This window comes from Macaca fascicularis, chromosome 7 (assembly GCF_037993035.2).
Source record: "Macaca fascicularis isolate 582-1 chromosome 7, T2T-MFA8v1.1".
NCBI lineage: Eukaryota > Metazoa > Chordata > Mammalia > Primates > Cercopithecidae > Macaca > Macaca fascicularis.
Window position 1 is genome coordinate 120,143,800 of NC_088381.1, and position 19,366 is coordinate 120,163,165.

Below are 19,366 nucleotides of genomic sequence, written 5' to 3' on the forward strand. Positions count from 1 at the left end.
TAGAGACAAATACATAGGAAAGGTTCAATAGTAGGTTTTTGTTGTGAGGGGCCTTATGAAAATTAAAAAGGTATAAAAATATTTGGAAATAAGCACTGTGCAAATTTAGTGAATCTAAAAATCCCTTATTTAATAGTAAAACTGCAGTGCAGAATGCTATAAACCAGACTCATAGTGTTTTCCTATTAAGAAATACTTCTAATTTAAGTTTGATGTTTCCCCATTGCTTGGGGTGAGATGGGGGGAAAGTTGGAGTAGGGGAATAGTCAGAGATGGAGGCAAAGATTAGTGGTAAGTTGTTACTGACCTGCAGAGTTTACAGCTTGAAAGAAAAACTGTAGGAGTTAAGATCCTCTTTCCTAGGAATCCATGCCATAAGAAGTTTAGGGATTGAGGCAGTGGCTGCTGATATGTGAAAACAGGCCTGTAAACTTTGCAAGCGATCCAGTAAATTATGCTTGTCCTAGTGGGACCCCCCACTCCACATTTCAATCCCCAGGCCAGAATCATCAAAGTTGGCAAAAAATATTCATGGAGAGTAAGCAGGCTATAGCAAGATAGGTTCTTCAGCAGGCAATTTGCTTCCTCCCACGTGATGACTGTCTTCTTGCCAGTTCCCTAGGCAGATCAGACCCTTCACTTCCCAGTTGGCCTCCCTTCCCCAAGTGAATGTGATTTCTTACAGAACACAATTACCCATGTTGTCTGCCAAACTGGATTTTGTTTTGTTTTAAGTATCAGCTCATTTTCACGACTATGCAATTATGACAATATGTGGTAGGAAACCATTACTGTCAGCTACAGTCTGAAACTGGCCACTTACCAATACACTTTGCCAGGAACGAGTCTTTCTGGAGGGATACTACGTGGTTAACAGAACACGTAAAGATAAACGGCTAAACAAAATATCAACATTTTCTTACAGAGCTGAGCTTAAGGACAGAACAGTGATGTGCAATGGTTTTCATGTATCCACAAACACAATTCTGTACAATTACAAGAAACATTCCTTTTTTTTTTTCTTTGATGGTTGCTTAACCAAGTGGTTGTTCTTTATGCTGTTGACATAGGAAAAGGTGAAATGCTAGTAACCGAATCAAAGGGGCAGTGCAACAGGCCGCTCGGTGGTGCTCATTGCGTGGTTTGGTTCCTTGGATGGACACACTTGCTTTACACTTCCTCCCAGTTTTTGTCCCAACCTCTTAGTGTATCTTCCTGGGAATGGTAAAAAACAAAGCAAAACATTTTGGTCTTACTTCAAGCTGCCTTTGGACTGTTATTCCCTTGTTTCGCTCTTTTCATGGGATTGGATTCTCCTAACTTCATTGTTTGGTGAGTCTCTTTGCTTTGCTCTTTGCCCCGATCTTCTGTGCATTCTGCGCCGACCCCGCAAGTGCTCCTGCACTCCCTCCCAGCTCGCTGCTGGGGCTTAACGCTTCCCAGCCGAGGTCAGACTGCCGTGCGAGAAATGCCTCTCCGGCAGGTTGAGGACAGTTCCAGTACGGCAACACGTGCGCTTCTGCCCAGTGCCGCGCCCCGCGGGTGTTCAGACGCCTTCTCTCCATCCCCGCCGGCGCGCCCCAGGGACTCGGAACGCCCCCGCCAGTGTGACGCGTCCTGCCTCCCCGGCAGCTCGCGGACACTCGCACTTACAAGGCCTGGCCAGCGCTCCTGGGCCCGCCCCCCGACGATGTGGGGGCGGAGACGACGGCTCCCCTAGGCTCTGGCTCCCGGCCTTGGCCTGCGCGGGTAGGCGCGGGAGCCTCGAGCGCCGCTCGGATGCAGCAGCCGAGCCGCCACTCGGCGCGCGGCGGGAGACCCAGGGCAAGCCGCCGTCGGCGCGTTGGGTGCGGGAAGGGGGCTCTGGATTTCCGTCCCTCCCGTTTTTCCTCTGAGTCTCGGAACGCTCCGGCTCTCAGACTGTCTTCCTCCCAGGTAAAGACCGGGAGAGGACGACACATCTCTTTTCCAGGCACCCCACCATGGGCAATGCCTCCAATGACTCCTGGCCTGAGGACTGCGAGACGCGACAGTGGCTTCCCCCGGGCGAAAGCCCAGCCATCAGCTCCGTGATGTTCTCGGCCGGGGTGCTGGGGAACCTCATAGCACTGGCGCTGCTGGCGCGCCGCTGGCGGGGGGACACGGGGTGCAGCGCCGGCCGCAGGAGCTCCCTCTCCTTGTTCCACGTGCTGGTGACCGAGCTGGTGTTCACCGACCTGCTCGGGACCTGCCTTATCAGCCCGGTGGTACTAGCTTCCTACGCGCGGAACCAGACCCTGGTGGCACTGGCGCCCGAGAGCCGCGCGTGCACCTACTTCGCTTTCGCCATGACCTTCTTCAGCCTGGCCACGATGCTCATGCTCTTCGCCATGGCCCTGGAGCGCTACCTCTCGATCGGGCACCCCTACTTCTACCAGCGCCGCGTCTCGCGCTCCGGGGGCCTGGCGGTGCTGCCCGCCATCTATGCCGTCTCCCTGCTCTTCTGCTCGCTGCCGCTGCTGGACTACGGGCAGTACGTCCAGTACTGCCCCGGGACCTGGTGCTTCATCCGGCACGGGCGGACCGCTTACCTGCAGCTGTACGCCACCCTGCTGCTGCTTCTCATCGTCGCGGTGCTCGCCTGCAACTTCAGTGTCATTCTCAACCTCATCCGCATGCATCGCCGAAGTCGGAGAAGCCGCTGCGGACCTTCCTTGGGCAGTGGCCGGGGCGGCCCCGGGGCCCGCAGGAGAGGGGAAAGGGTGTCCATGGCGGAGGAGACGGACCACCTCATTCTCCTGGCTATTATGACCATCACCTTCGCCGTCTGCTCTTTGCCTTTCACGGTAAGTCACTCCGTACGTTTCCACAGCCCAGCTCTGCTCAGCCTTCTCATGCTCTCCCCTGACGCCTCCACTCTTTCCACCACCCTACAAACTTTTTGCAACTTGTAAAAATATGTCCTAATTTGTAAAGATCTGTAGCCTTCCCCACTCACTTCCCCTCCTCTTTAACCCACTTCCTTCCTCCCTCAATCCTGGCTTATGGGCATTGCTAGGCTAGTTTCATATACAGTAATACAGACCGTCCGAAAGGGAGTCCTGGGCCTCAGCTAAGCCAGCCAATCTCCTCATCCTAGCCCTGTGCGGTGTCCCTTTCTCGCCGTTGCCTGTCTTGGCTTAGTAATTGAGAAAGAGGCAGCCCCTTCCACCTTAGGATGGCTGTCACTGTTCCAACCTGATGACCTGGAGCTGCAGTTTGCTGCCCTGTACCTCTCACCCACTGTTCTCCACTAGTTCTCCATGCTTGCCTTCTGTTCCTGCCAGGGCAAAATGTAGTACCCAACCCATAACATTCCAGCTGCCATTGAAAATGGTCCCAGATGAGAAAGGTCCCTGATGCAGAAATTTAGAGCATTTGTTATTTGTCCTAAAAGTCCAACAAACATCAGTTTATAGGTTTCCCAATTTATATATTTGAATGGAACTCTTTGTGGCCATGAAAGTTTATAAAACCATAATGATAACTAGAGGAAATACTTGGAGGAACACTTTGCTAAGCATTTGTAATATCTTGCAAAACACCCTCTTAATGTCACTGTCAGAAATACACACAGGTGTCCTTCAGCTTACAGTCATGCACTTGAGCACAAAGCTACATGCAGGAATGGCTGGTCCATCTCAGGAAGGGAAGAGTGGGGCTACCTGGGGGACTGAAGGACAAGAGATCAAGTCCTGGCATCATGCTGCCTTGATTTGGGGCAACTTTAGCAGTTAGTTTATGCTAACTAACTGCTAAATGATATGAGGCTGTGAGTTCAAGTCTCCTGAAGTGTAACCTTTTAGCTGAGCCTGGAATATGTCTGAGAATGTGCTGGCCTCTTACAGGGGCTAGGAATTGGGAGCTGTGGCAACTCCACTTCCTAATCTTCAGAAGAGCTAGACTGCTGCTGCAGCATCAAAGCAGTTAATAGTGACTTCCACCTGCCACAATCTTGGAGAAAATAAAAGAGATGGGCAGGGCCTACTATTAACAGGTCTGACCTGTAAAAGCTGGAGGAGAAGTAACTTTATCCTATCTCCTGCCTCCATTACTGCTTCTTATATCTTCATGTGCTCATCTTCAGGAATGGGAAGGGACACAGGGTCCCAAAAGCCTGAATATGATTCTCTCCTCCCCAGCCCAGTTAACTCCCTTTCTTAGCTACGTTCTCTTCTCCCTGGTCCCCACTGTCCTCACCCTTCTACCCCATCCTCTGTCAGGGCAGAAACTGTTCTGAATCGGTTGCTTTGAGGGAATGAGATGGAATATTCAAAGACGCCCTCTTATAAAATGAAGTCGGACTGTGGGAGGCTGCATCTCCCATACCACTCTGAGCACGGGAGTTTATGAAACAGAAACGCTGTGATGTAGAAACCCACATGGCTTACATGCTTTTGATTTATTTTACTAGTAGGAGCTTTTGATGATGTTAGGAGCTAAATCAGCTTTTGAAGGTCAGGACTAGGATGCAGAACATATATCTATGAAAGGAAGCATTTCAAGTTCCACTAAACAGCTTTGCATTCAGCTCGGGAATCAGAAACTATTCCTGAAAGACTGTCTTAGGGTGGTGGGAATTAAGATATCAGTTCTTAGGGTTTTATCTGTCATTTGTGAGTGTATTTATAAAAACATCCCCCACCATCAGCTACTTAAATAGCCTGGGAATGGGTTTGGGGTGATAACACACTTGTGGGGTGATAACACACTTGTGAAAATGATTTTTAGTCTCTTTCCTACATGAGCAAGAGGAAAAAGGTCTCCTCTTTGACCATGACTGACCCATTGCCTAAACTGTATTTTTTTTTAAATAAAGGCAGTGGTTTCCAACAGGTTGCCCTGTTTTCATGTAAATAGGCCTTTTACCATGAGAACTCCATCACTGCCATATGTTTCTGTAAATTCAAATACATGTGTGTGGATATAGATATAGATATAGATATAGAAATTGTTTTCCCTCCCTCCGTTAATATTAGGCCAAGGGCTGCTCCAGAGTTGCCAGATAGAAGGGGCTTTGCGACAGAAGTCTGGCTAAAAGGTGTTGAGGGAGTAGGAGCTTTGCTTTGAAGCTGTGTTTTTATTTCTATTTCCTGTTTATGGCTTAAGGGGGCCAGATGGAGACTATGAAGGGGCTTTTGCTCCCCCAAGCCACCCCTAAGCATTGACACTATCAGCAAATTCCTTTTGCTTCCGCATATATTCATGGCAAAGATTCCCAAAGAGCCGGAGAAAATCCTAGTGTGAAAGTAATCAGAAAGCCAGCCTCCCTGACTTCCGTTCTTGGAACTACCATGACACCATATCCAGATGAACTCGACACAAAATGGAAAGGTGAAGCATTGTCACCTCTTAATAAGAAAATTTATATTGACCACTGATGGCTTTTATTGTCAATAGATTATTGGGAATAATTGCTAGTATATTTCACTTACATAGCACTTTAAGCTTTACGAAATGCTGTACTATCTTGATTTTAAGTTATTTCTTGAAGGGCTTATCTGAAAATTCAAGCTTATGGCTACTGTTTGGTTCATACATTCCGCTGTTCAGAATCCTTGGCATGTGCCTCCAGGGGAAGTTGCTTTTTCCTCCAAGTCCTTTTCTTCTACTTGGCCTACACTAAAATTGTGGTCAGAAGTGGCCTATACCAATCTCACACCTGAAGCAGGAATCATTTCCACATGTCCTAACAGGGGGCTCTAGAAGCAAAGGTTTATGGTTGCCTTCAGAAGTGTTTCTGCTTCTCTAACGGAGTGCACGTGATCTGATAGAAATACAGTGTGAACCACAAATGCAAGCCACGAACGGAATTTTAAATTTTCTAGTAGTCATATAACAAAAAGTAAAAAGAAACAGAGAAAATTAATTGAATTATATACTTTATTTAACCCAATATATCTAAAATATTATCAATTCAAAATATTAGTTATGTAAAATAATTATTAATAAGCTGTTCCAAGTAAGTTTCTTCTTTGTATCCCAGAAAATAGTAGCAATCTACTTTATCTCTTCCCACTCCTTCCTCAGGATAACAAGCTGCTTTCTATGTCCCTCAAAAGTGGACCAAACCACTGGCAACAAGGAGGACAGCTATACCCAGTGGGACACCAGTCTATTCCACAGCACTCCAGTAGTGGACAGAGGAGGGGAATGGGGGAATTCAGAAACCTGGAACTACTAATGTCAAGCATTGTCCCAAAGTTTGGGCAGGTTGGAATTACTGCTTCCTCCGAAGATGCCAGTCTAGGGCTTCCAAAATTTTGGAAGTAAAACTGTAAATTTTTTTTAAAGGCCCAGTCCCTTCAAGTGAAGTCCAATTCAACCTCATATATCATTATTATCAACCACAAAATAAGACTTTTGAATGCTAACTTTTGCATTAACCCATTATCTTCACAACACCATAGGAAATAGTATGATGATTTCTATTGTACAGACAAGGCAAATGACTCACGCTGTGTCCCACAGCTAATGGGTGGCGGAATTGGGATTCAAAGCTAGTCAGTTTAAGCACTGAGCCAATTAACCTAACCACAACACTATCCAAGAGAAAGTACTCATTTCAGGGGTAACAGATGAGATTAACTAAGATTTCATAAAAGAGCTATGAGACTATTATAAATATCTGGACACTTTGCCTCTTAATTCCAACTAGTTAGCTTTAAAAATAAAATGGCAAGGACCTTTTTCTTCATGTCAGCTCAAGGGAGCTGAGCCGGGACCAACTATGTGGTTCCCTTTCTTTTCTCCACAGACCTATGAAACAAAAAGCTGAGACTCAGATTCTAGGAGATTGGCTAATGTAAATGCTGGTCTAAATTAAGAAATAATCAGATTATCCCTCACATAAAATCTTTCATCAGAACAAATAAAACCTCTCTTAAGTGATCAAAAACCATGTGGTGTTTGGGAAATGACATTGTTTTGGCTGCCCAATATGAAATTCTGCATGGAACCAACAACATATTCCAAACTGTTTATTCACTAAAGGGATATTGTATAAATTAATAAATTTCTCCTTATGTTAATCAGCTATTGCCATCATTTTACAGAGATAAATAGAAACTCTTTTCCTGAAATGGAACAGAACACAGGAAATATATGAGATCTCTATTCTTGCCTCAGATACTGGTTGTGTCTTCATATCCAACTCATATCATGCCCCTTTCTCACCACTTTTCTAATTGTGGATAGCTTCTGGCCATTTTAAACTGTTTTCCACATGCCATGAGGATAAAGTGCTTAGGCGTTTTTATTCAGTTCTAAAATTTCAAGAGTAAACCATTGACTCATACTAAAAGCTCTCCAATTTTAGAAGTTATTTAGGGTTATAACTTCTAGGTAAATCTGATTAGTGGAAATCTGATCTTGGCAATACAAAACAAACTCCAGTAAACGGTACTAGAGTTTCTTGTTCATTTGTGGTACTCATTATGTAAAATATAACGTGATTGGGGGTTGAAAAGCTGATATGACATTGGTAGATTACATACATGCAAAATATAACAATTCTGGTAGGAATGAAAAAGAACTCCAGACATCTCTACAGACATCTCTAAGTATAACCACAATGAACTTTGCCTGGTGATAGTTTAAGTTAATGTCCATAAACAACTGGAAGGCCCTTTATCATTTAAACATCATTAATGATGTGTTTGGGGATAGATGAGACAGTTTTAATACACATGATCTTTTAAGAGAAAGTTCCTCTATATGAGTGTTTTCACTTGACATCTTTTCTCCTTTGCCATTTGATATTATGAATAGTGATTTGAATAAAGACACAATTACACTGGTTTTAAAAATGTAAACACAAGGAACCTTATTTCTTTCCCCAAAAGAGAATTTGTGCATCATGTCCACACCTTTGGTCAAGTGGGTCCTCACTGCTATCTCAGATGGTTTAGGCCAGGTTCTCAGCTTAAAGAGAAACAGCTTCTGGAGATGGTATATTTCTTCTTTGGCATATCAAAAACCAATCACAGTATTAAGTTTAAAAAAAGAATAGAAATGGTGAGACAGTGTTTCGGGAAGGCAATCAACAGGTCTCTTTCCAGCTAGAGGCTTAAGACCCAGTTAATCTGCAACTTGGTCTGCTCAGTTGGCTTCTCCTGACCTATTTTGAAGTTTCTGACCCTCTACTCCCTGTCCTTATCTTGAGCTCAAGTCCATTGTGCCTCAGTTTACATTATCAAGGTATACTAAGCTCCATTTTTCTGAGAATATTTTGCTACCTAAAACTGCCCCTAACAGAAAACTAAACCTATGAACCTTGCAGCTGGGACATATATGTGATGGGAAGGGCCAGGGATCTGGTAAGTACATTTAGAAAAGGCGGAAAGTTCCTCTAGAGCAGGGTCCATAACCTGTGCTGCATGGAAAGTGCATGGATTTTCTGCCTGAAATCATTTGCAAAAATGTTTATATGAGTTTATATGTTTGTATGAGTCGTGGGTAGATGGTTCATAGTGTCCATCAGTTTGTCAAAGAGTTAAGAGCCACCATCTTGGAATAAATAGGCCCAGAGGTCTAAACCTTAGCATTTGCTCTTTTTTTGTTTCCAGTTCTGAGAAGCACAGAGCAAAGGACACTCTAGTCCTGCAGCCACACGGATCTGGTTTTTCCTACTGAAAGAAAATAGGCTTCTGTTTCCCTCTACCACAAAGCACCTGTGATTCGGGCAAAGGAATTTCATTAAAGCATCATATACCTCAAAAATAATCTCCCCACAAAATGTTTTTTTTAAAGAATAAATTAGGCAAAGTCTATAGTCAGGACATCTTAGTGTCTTTCAGAAGGCAGATAACCATATAACAATCTATGCTTGCAATTTAACTGTGGAAAAGTGTGGAGGAAAAAGAAGTCCCAGTGAAAGCTAAGTAGCTACTTAGCAATAGCCATGGCTTTTCAGTCCATAAACAGGAACCATGATATCCATAAATCTTTGTGACATCTTTGAAGAGAAATCTCCTCCAAACCCATAATGTGGTCAGACATTTGTGAATTTCATGCGAAGCTTTACATTACAGGCTTTTTATATAGATGGCAGCAGAGTGTGTAGCGGCTAAAAGCAAAGTGTGGTGTCCCATGGATTCAGTTTGACTCCACATTTTCTCTACTTACCCAGACTGTAATTCTATGCAAAGTAATTGATCTTCTAAACCTTCATTTCCTTCTAACATGGGAATAATAATACTTTGTAGGTTTGTGTAAATATTAAACAAAATATGCCTTATAAATTGCTTGGCACCATGCCTAACACACAGTAGGTGTTTAATAAATGTTAGCTGCTATCTCTAGAGGATTCCATTTCCAAGGGAAAATCAGATTGTATATTAATGATCAGGAAATGAATTCTGAAAGCTCAAAGTCTTTTGTTTGATTGACCAGGCCTAAGTGGGCCTTTTGTTTTTAAGTGTGATAAATGAATAATTTTAAACTATTCCAGGTTTTAGATAAGGTTCTAAAGGGATGTCTCACACCCTGGCTGCACATTAAAATTACCTGGAGGAGTTTGCAAACCTTGATACCCATGGCTCAGCCTAGACTAATTAAGTCAGAGTCTCTGGGTTCTGGGGGAACCCACCCCTAGTATTTCAGCATAGGTTCTTTCTATTTTCCCTAAGTGTTGGCCGGCTGAGAAGTAAAGAGAAAGAGTACGAAGAGAGGAATTTTACAGCTGGGCCGCCGGGGGTGACATCACATATTGATAGGACCATGATGCCCACCTGAGCTGCAAAACCAGCAAATTTTTATTAAGGATTTCAAAAGGGGAGGGGGTGCAAGAACAGGGAGTAGGTCACAAAGATCACATGCTTCAAAGGGCAAAAAGGAGAACAAAGATCACATGCTTCTGAGGAAACAGGACAAGGGCAAAATCAAAAACTCCTGATAAGGGTCCAAGAAAGATCACAAAGCAAAGGGCAAAAGCAGAATTACTGATAAGGGTCTATGTTCAGTGGTGCACATACTGTCTTGATAAACATCGTAAACAACAGAAAACAGAGTTTGAGAGCACAGAACCAGTCTGACCTCAAATTTACCAGGGTGGGGTTTTTTCCCCACCCTAATAAACCTGAGGGTACTGCAGGAGATGAGGGTGTATTTCAGTCTTTATCTCAACTGCATAAAACAGACACACCCAGCATGGCCGTTTATAGACCTCCCCCCTGGAATGCATTCCTTCCCCAGGGTATTAATTATTAATATTCCTTGCTAGGAAAAGAATTTAGCAATATCTTCCCTACTTGCATGTCCATTTATAGGCTCTCTGCAAGAAGAAAAAGATGGCTCTATTTTGCCTGACCCTGCAGGCAGTCAGACCTTATGGTTGTCTTCCCTTGTTCCCTGAAAATCACTGTTATTCTGTTCTTTTTCAGGATGCACTGATTTCATATTGTTCAAACACACATGTTTTACAATCAATTTGTACAGTTAACACAAATATCATAGTGGTCCTGAGGTGATGCACATCCTCAACTTATGATGATAACAGGATTAAGAGATTAAAGTAAGACAGGTGTAAGAAATTATAAGAGTATTATTTGAGAACTGATGAATGTCCATGAAATATTCACAATTTATGTTCCTCTGCCGCGGCTCCAGCCAGTCCCTCTGTTCAGGGTCCCTGACTTCCCACAACATCTGGGGAAGGGAGAAAAGCCTCAGAATATTTTTATGTATGTATGTATGTAGGTATGTATGTATGTATGTATTTATTTATTTATTTATTTTGAGACAGAGTCTCACTCTGTCACCCAGGCTGAAGTGCAGTGGTGCGATCTCAGCTCACTGCAACCTCCGCCTCCTAGGTTCAAGCAATCCTTCCCCTCAGCCTCCCAAGTAGCTGCGATTATAGGTGCCCACCACCACGCCTGGGTAATTTTTGTATTTTTTAGTAGAGATGGAGTTTCACCATGTTGGCCAGGCTGGTCTCAAACTTCTGACCTCAGGTGACCTGCCTGCCTCAGCCTCCCAAAGTGCTGGGATTACAGGTGTGAGCCACTGTGCCCATCCTATTTTTAAAGCTCCTCAGGTGATTTAAATGATCAGCCAAATAAAAAGCCCTCATTTGCTCTAAAATTCTGAACCCATTTTGTAGTTGCATTAAAGATAGAAAAGTAGCTCAAAAGAATAGTACCTGGTCAGTGCCAAAATGAAGTTTTCTATGGGAGGCTGCTTCTATACATGACAATGCTAAAATAGCACTAATTCTCATCTGTGCCACTTTGTAAATGTCACAACAAGGCTCTACCTTCTTAACAAAGCCCTGTAGAGGGAGCCTGCCCTAAGGAATTAAAATTCACTGATTCATTGGGATTAGCACTTGGTACTTCTCTCATGTATTGGTAGTGCATACAAAAAGATGGATAACTTCTACCAACCTCTGAAACTGAATTGCTGAATATCACTGACATATTATTAATTATCTTATATCCTTTGTGACATCCTTTAATTCAAAACTCAAGACTGGCTGGAGGGAGAGGAGAATGGGCAGTTATTGTTTAATGGGTACAGAGTTTCAATTTGGGATGATTAAAATAATTCTGGAGATGGTAGTGATGGTTGCTGTTCCTTGTGCTTCTATGTGCATGCAGTCAAGTGCATCCACAAGAGGAGACACAGGAGACGTTCAGGAAAACACAGACATGGCAGATCGCTCAAGGCCACACGAAGAAACATCGGTTTCAGTTAGGAGGCAGAGGGGCAGGAGGGTGGGGAGGATCTGGGCCAAGACTTTATTGGGGTTTCCACAAGAAAGGCAGAGCAGGGTAAACAGTTTAGGGTTGGTTAGGTGGAATAATTTCAGTGGGCTCTAAGCTATAGGGTTGGTCCCTAGTTGCCTGATACCTGGCACTGGAATGATTAAAGCAGAAGAATAAATATTTCCTCTGGGTGTATGGGCTAGATAGAAGAGTTCTGGCCCTGGATAGGTTAGTCTGTGTATCACAGATATGCTCCCAGCCTAACTCTTTGCTGTCTCTACAAATTAGCTAGCCCCTAGAGGGGCAGTCTCTCCCGGCCAAGAGGAATTTAAGATATCAAAACATAATATGCAGAAAAGTGAAAATATAAAAAATATGATTGCACCACAATGTAAATGTATTTAATGTACAGCTGAAAATGGCAAAATGGTAAATTTTATGTTATATTTATTTTACCACAACTTTTTAAAATCCCAGTATCCGTAAGATCAAAAATATAGTAATCTAGGCAAAAGACAAGAACCAAAAGAAAAAAATGGGGAGGTAGAAGACAAAACTTACATCAAGAATTTTGAGGGTCACTGAAATATGTCTCTTCTCCAAGTATAAAGAAGGAACTGGCTGGGCGCGGTGACTCACGCCTGTAATCCCAGCACTTCGGGAGGCCAAGGCAGGCAGATCTTGAGGTCAGGAGTTCGAGACCAGCCTGTCCAACAGGGTGAAACCCCGTCTCTACTGAAAATACAAAAATTAGCCAGGCGTGGTGGTGGGTGCCTGTAATCACAGCTACTCAGGAGGCTGAGGCAGGAGAATCACTTGAATCCAGGAGGCAAAGGTTGCAGTGAGCTGAGATCACACCACTGCACTCCAGCCTGGGTGACAGAGTGAGACTTCACCTCAAAAAAAAAAAAGAAAGAAAAAAAAAAGCTGTCTTCTACAAAATATTGGTCACCTCCCAAAATGCAAATTTTAAGCAATTCTCAAAATTACCCAGCATAGTAGATGAAAAGGAAAGGAAACAGTACAGAATTGCTTCATCCTCTACAACCGTTTTTCACTTCTCATTATTCTGTCACGCTCTAAAGACATTCAGGAACTCTGATGTGGGTTATTCTCCCCTGAAAACCTGACTCATCTTAATGTGTGAAGCTGCAACACCAGAGGCTATGCCTTTTCTGCACTTCTCTACTGGCCAATTCAGTGTGAGTATGTTCTCTGGCTAAACTAGATCATCAACTCAGCTGCAGGCCCTTTCTACAGGAGTGCTCAGTTATGCATCACGTGCACACATGTGTGTGCATATGTAATCACGAATGTGTTTTAATCTATAGACCTATGTGCATCATTATCCTGAATTTCTTACCTCCAAATCACTCCTTTCACACACCAGCCTGTATAGTTTTCATCCAAAATAGTTTAACTGACAGGAAAACTATTGCTCCATTGCATCTCCTCACCTAGTTTTCCCCTTCTCTCTGTAATCTGGGAAACCTATCATCAATTCTTTTTCCTCACTCATCTGCCAAATCTTTTCTCCACTCCCTATGCCAAGATTCTCCAGCATAAACACCTATGGCTGCCAAACCTTCCTGCCCTTGTCCTAACGTAAACAAACTGAAGATGACTACCCTTTGCCCTCTCTGCAATTTGCTTTGTATATCCAGTTGCCAGATGCCTGCGGAGTAAGTACGAGGAGAAAGGAAACAAACTGCTCCTTCTTCTGCAGAAAGGGAGCGAAGAAAAGAGGGGCTAGGTCTCTAAAGCCATTGGTAAGAAAGACCCTGGAGCCTTATAAAGCACTGGTTTTAAATGACTAGGTGTGATCTACCTTTGTTTTCCTCTTTTCTGTGAATTTTGTGGAAGTGTGATCTTTATCAAGATGCACTATTCCATTCCTTCCAACCTGCCCAAACATTTGTGTTGCTCCCTAAGTATCTAAGAAATTGTTTGAGAGCTGGTAGAGCAGTTTGGTCCACATGTAAAGACGTGTCAGCTTTCCAGTGTTCAGGACATTGTTCTGGGGCCTTTGCTAATACAGGCCTGCATGTAGCACACAGTGAGCACTGCACTGCCATCAGGAGAGTTGGAATTTGCATCCTGATTTGGCCACTAATCAGCTCTGGGTACTTAAGTAAATTATCTAATTTTCTATACCCCAGTGTCTGCATTTGTAAAATGGAGATAATAACAATGAACACTGTGGAGCACTTATGATGTGAGCACTGATGTAAGTAGCTTACACACATCACTTCCTATCATCCTTTCAGCAACTCTGTGAAGTGGGTGTGTTATTATTATCACCCATTTTAAAGATGTCAAAACTGAGGAAGAAAGGTGCATTATTAATATCTTGCCATTGGTCCCAAACTATATACAGAGCTAGGATTCAAACCCAGTCCAATGGCCAGAACTCATACTCCCCCTGAGGGTGTTCCATTGCAGACCCTGTCTCACTGAATTGCGATCATTCGATTTAGTATTTGGAAGTAAATGTAACATGCTGTTAATTTTCCTGAAGTTCACTTCCCTATCTGTAAAAAAGAGACAATCTCTAAGTTTCAGAGTTTCTCTAAGGAGTAGAGATAAAGCAGGGTTAGTACCCAGAACAATTCATGACACATATATTAGGTTATTGATACATTGGAGCTACTAATATTATCATTATTATTTATATTATTAAAAGATTCTATTCTAGGTGACAAGAAAAGTTTATTTCTGTCCATTCCCAGTGACACCAGAACATTGTGCATAGTGTTAATGTTAATTGCATTCCACAGAAAACATGCTTTCATTGAGTTCAAAGGGAAAAAATACATTCATTATGTTACAGTTTACATGAGGAAGAAAGGTGAGATTCCCACAACCCACCTTTCGTTTCCCCCCACTACCACAGACAAAACATGGTTTTGCTTTTAAATCTCAAGACATAACATAGGATCTAAGCCTGTCTACTGCTACGATGTAAAACTAACATCATTTTTCCTCTTTGCGTCTTACAGATTTTTGCATATATGAATGAAACCTCTTCCAGAAAGGAAAAGTGGGACCTCCAAGCTCTTAGATTTTTATCAATTAATTCAATAATTGACCCTTGGGTCTTTGCCATCCTTAGGCCTCCTGTTCTGAGACTAATGCGTTCAGTGCTCTGTTGTCGGATTTCATTAAGAACACAAGATACGATACAAACTTCCTGTTCTACACAGTCAGATGCCAGTAAACAGGCTGACCCTTGAGGTCAGTAGTTTAAAAGTTCTTAGTTATATAGCATCTGGAAGATCATTTTGAAATTGTTCCTTGGAGAAATGAAAACTGTATGTAAACAAAATGAAGCTGCCCTAATAAAAAGGAGTAAACAGACATTTAAGCTGTGGTCAAGGCTACAGACCTGCTGACAAGGCACTTCATGTAAAGTGTCAGAAGGAGCTACAAAACCTACCCTCAATGAGCATGGTACTTGGCCTTTGGAGGAACAATCGGCTGCACTGAAGATCCAGTTGCCTTTTGATTTAAGCTTTCCTGTTGAATGACAAAGCATGTGGTTTTGTAATTTGTTTGAAACCCCAAATAGTGACTGTATTTTCCATTTTAATCTTGCTACTACCGTTATAAACATATAGTGTACAGCCAGACCAGATTAAGCTTCATATGTATGTAGTCTCTAGGAAGTCGATATGTGGAAGCAATCAAGCCTGCTTTCTTGTGATCACTTAGTGAACACTTTATTTGAACAATGAAGTTGAAAATCATAGGCACCGTTTACAGTGATGTTTGTGTATGTGGGAGTCACTACAGTACTATTCTTACAAGAGTGGACTCAGTCGGTTAACATCAGTTTTGTTTACTCATCCTCCTGGAACTACAGGTCAAGTTGTCAGGTTATTTATTTTATAACGTCCATATGCTAATAGTGATCAAAAAGACTTTAGGAATGGTTCTCTCAACAAGAAATAATAGAAATGTCTCAAGACAGTTAATTCTCATTAATACTCTTTATTTATCCTATTTCTGGGGGAGGATATACGTGGCCATGTAGGAAGCCAGATATTAGGATTAAAAACTGAAAATTTTGGTTCATTCTTCAGATATACTGGAACGCTTTTAATGTTGATATTGGGGCCATGAGTAAAATAGACTTTATAAGACGACTGTGTTGTACCAAAATTCATCTGTCTATATTTTATTTAGGGAACATGGTTTGACTCATCTTATATGGGAAACCATGTAGCAGTGAGTCATATCTTAATATATTTCTAAATGTTTGGCATGTAAATGTAAACTCAGCATCAAAATATTTCAGTGAATTTGCACTGTTTAATCATAGTTACTGTGTAAACTCATCTGAAATGTTACAAAAATAAACTATAAAACAAAAATTTGAAAATGGAATAGTATTTTATGAAGTCCCTCAAATAACATTTTGCAATTAATATAAACATAGTACCATTTAAATGAGATCAAAGTGGAAAAATTATATTTAATTTGGCAGATTCGTAAAGTGTGGTTGCCAGGTTTTAAAAGTGTGGTTGCAAATTAGAGTTTAAAATATTCATTATAATACTTGGTATTAGAAGATATTTTTTTCCTCCAGTTTTTACCCTTCCAGTATGATCCTTAAATTAGTAGAACCATCTTATTTTTTACATAGTGTTATTATTGGATAGCCACTCCTAAAAAAAAAAAAAAGAAGAAGAAGAAGAAGAAGAGAGAGATGCTTGTTTTTTCCAAAGTCTCATTGAGTTGTTTACCAAAACTATTTCCTTTAAGCAGTTATAGAACTAGACGATCACTTAGAATGATTTCGAACCAATCTAGGCATCAGTGTATTTTGATACAAACAATCTACGTCAAATCAGCTCTTAAGAAGAATAAATAAGTGGTTTGCTTTTCTACAAATTTAAACAAGCCAGGCAAAATTTAACTAAAATCTCGACATATAAATAAATCTTCCCTGTCCACCAGGCATTCTAAAGTTAAGAAATTATTCTAAATGGGACTAATTAGGCCCATGGGTAATTCCTAAACATAAAATTCTGAAGTTGCTTTGAATCTAGAAGATTGATTCCTTTTATCAGATGACTTGTTTTTCTCCAGATGAAAATGTCAACTACAATTTTTCACCCCACCTTACCCCTCCCCCGAAAATCCCAGAATAATGCCTGAGAACTGAAAATAAAAACACAAAATTGGACATAATATCACTAGCAGGAACAAAATGATTCACTCTGGAGGCCAAAGTATAAGAATTTAAGCCACTTATTTAAGCACTGATATATCTCTAGAACTTTGTTTTCCTCATGTACTCCTGTTCCATGCACTGTGCTGGTATTTCATTTACACCAAAATATATGTAGAAGGAGTTGAAAGTAAAAATCCTCTGTAATGGTCATTACCTCCTATTAATGGCAATTTAAAGGTAACTTAGAAAAAAAATTACTAAAATTAGCTATGTAAATATTCCCTTTCTAAAAATCTTACCACATCAGACATACCTGTTTAAGTTACTGATTCATTATCAAGTTAAATAAAACAATAGAATTTACTTAGCCTGATATATTAAAGAACTGAACTGTGATAAAAGAAGATCTAGACTTTATTCTTTGCCCCCAGTAGTCAGAATGAAAAGGGAGAAAGAAACTATAGTTGGGATTCCCTGCAGCATGCCAGCCCTAAGTTTAGGTGTTTGGATATGGGATGGACCAAGCTGTCTGCTCTGAGCTGAGTTGTTCCTCAGTGGTTCAGTGTGGCCCTGGTCATCTTTTCCAAGAAAGAACTGAAAAATTCTGGTGCTAAATTGTGGCCTTGAATCTCCAAAAATCTGATTGGGATCTGAATTTTCTTAGAAGGTATAAGATGACTCTGGAAGACCTGCATCACAAAGTGGGTTGGACCCGCGACAACCCAGAGCGAGACCAAAACTCTGGAAACCACTCCAACTCCAAATCATGATGCTTGCAGAGGCCTCGAACCCTGAGGAGGGAGGCAAAACTGATTCACATCACTACACGCCCATGTAATTCAGTTACACTTCGGCATCTCTGTCTCCTCAGCGTCAGTGCGCTTTGAGAGAGGGATTGTCCTAATACTAATGGCAGGTCAGCTCTGATCTGAACCAAGAAATAACAACACATTCCAGTTTAGAATTTGGTGACTTTGAAAGGCAAGGGAAGACAATTAGCTCTCACTTAGGCAGAGTTTTGTTTATTTCACTTAGCTTAAGCCAAATCTAATGGTTTTTGGAACTTGGGAAGAGCCAGTACTTGGAACTTGGGAAGAGCCACTACTTGAGCCATTTACAGAGAGAGATGCATTCCTCTCGATAAATGATTATTTCATTCATGTTGACTTGCAATGCCTACTCTTACTTGCTCTGTTACAACCTGAATATTTGAAGCCTCTCTTCTGCCTTCATCACTCACTCACTCCATTGGCTTTCCTCTCAATCACCTAACAGCACTATAATTGATTTTTAAATTTACAAGTCATTTTGATGACCTAAAATACATTCTATGGAAAGAAGTATTATTTTAGCAATTCACAAAAGCTACATTTTAATTTATACATGGGCCAAGGCCATGTATTGGGCATTACTTATTTCAGAAAATTGCTTTTTTCCCCCCCTGGCAGCTTTTGTGTTACTATACAAAAAAATTAAGTGCATTTTCTCGAATATTTTTATTTCTTATGAAATGTATGTACTATGTAAGGTCAATTTTAGTGGTTTAATTCTGTGATCCATGTTTCATGGCACATGATAAATCCTAATAAGTTAGGTATTAGTATCATCTTAGATGCCCATTCAGTGGCCCCTCTGACCTCTTTACACACACCTGGCTCTTATTTCTGATTCTCAGTGGTGGTGGTGGGTGCTAGGGGTGATGCTATATATTTATTAACTCTGAGTAACTGTCAAGAAAAATGAGAATACACAAATGGGATGAATTTGCATCTCATAGAATGCAGTGAAGATTGGTACACATGGGAGAATGTAGAGGACCGAGTAAGTATAAAAGAGAGAGGAGGCCAGGCGTGGTGGCTCACGCCTGTAATCCCAGCACTTTGGGAGGCCGAGGTGGATGGATCATAAGGTCAGGAGATCAAGACCATCCTGGCTAACACAGTGAAACCCCGTCTCTACTAAAAATACAAAAAATTAGCCAGGCGTGGTGGCGGATGCCTGTAGTCCCAGTTACTCAGGAGGCTGAGGTGGGAGAATGGCATGAACCCAGGAGGCAGAGCTTGCAGTGAACCAAGATCGCACCACTGCACTCCAGCTTGGGCAACAGAGTGAGACTCCATCTCAAAAAAACAAAAAAAAACAAAAAAAAAAAAAACGGAACCAGACAGACAGAAAGACAACAGGGCATATGACACCTCACCATTTTGGTGCCCTCCTCCAGATCTTATCCAAGTTATCAATGCCCATCTAAAAACAGTGGGCCAGAACCAAACACCAGTAATTCTAAACCAGTCTTACCAATACTGAATGCTGATATTTCAGTTCCTGGCTTAATCTGGATATTATGTTTCTATTAATGCAACCTGGGATTACAAAGCTATCTAGAAACCAGGTCGTATCTTTGAAACCTCCGACAGATAGAAGAAGCAACAGCATTCCAGTTTACATAGAGGAAAACTGGGTG

The 19,366-nt window shown here is 41.8% G+C and overlaps 1 protein-coding gene across 3 annotated transcripts; it reads left to right on the forward strand.

Moving 5' to 3' along the window:
- Nucleotides 1–1,745: 1,745 nt before the first annotated feature.
- Nucleotides 1,746–16,099, forward strand: PTGER2 (prostaglandin E receptor 2). Of its 3 annotated transcripts, none has more exons than XR_006699549.3 (3): nucleotides 1,746–2,825; nucleotides 12,812–12,928; nucleotides 14,726–16,099. XR_006699549.3 is itself a non-coding variant. In XM_005561260.5 (3 exons), the coding sequence occupies exons 1-3, from the start codon at nucleotides 1,983–1,985 to the stop codon at nucleotides 14,957–14,959; spliced, it is 1,182 nt and encodes a 393-aa protein (XP_005561317.2). In that variant the 5' UTR covers nucleotides 1,746–1,982; the 3' UTR covers nucleotides 14,960–16,099. The 3 variants fall into 3 exon arrangements, 2 of the variants coding, with proteins under 2 accessions (XP_005561317.2, XP_005561318.2); XM_005561260.5 differs by lacking the exon at nucleotides 12,812–12,928 and adding an exon at nucleotides 13,391–13,495; XM_005561261.5 differs by lacking the exon at nucleotides 12,812–12,928.
- The last annotated feature ends 3,267 nt before the right edge of the window (nucleotides 16,100–19,366 follow it).

Coding starts and splice junctions, on each gene's coding strand:
- PTGER2 (XM_005561260.5), top strand. CDS start 1,983: ATGGGCAATGCCTCCAATGACTCCTGGCCTGAGGACTGCGAGACGCGA. Junction 2,826..13,390: donor TCTGCTCTTTGCCTTTCACG/GTAAGTCACTCC, acceptor TTGTATATCCAG/TTGCCAGATGCCTGCGGAGT. Junction 13,496..14,725: donor CTAGGTCTCTAAAGCCATTG/GTAAGAAAGACC, acceptor TGCGTCTTACAG/ATTTTTGCATATATGAATGA.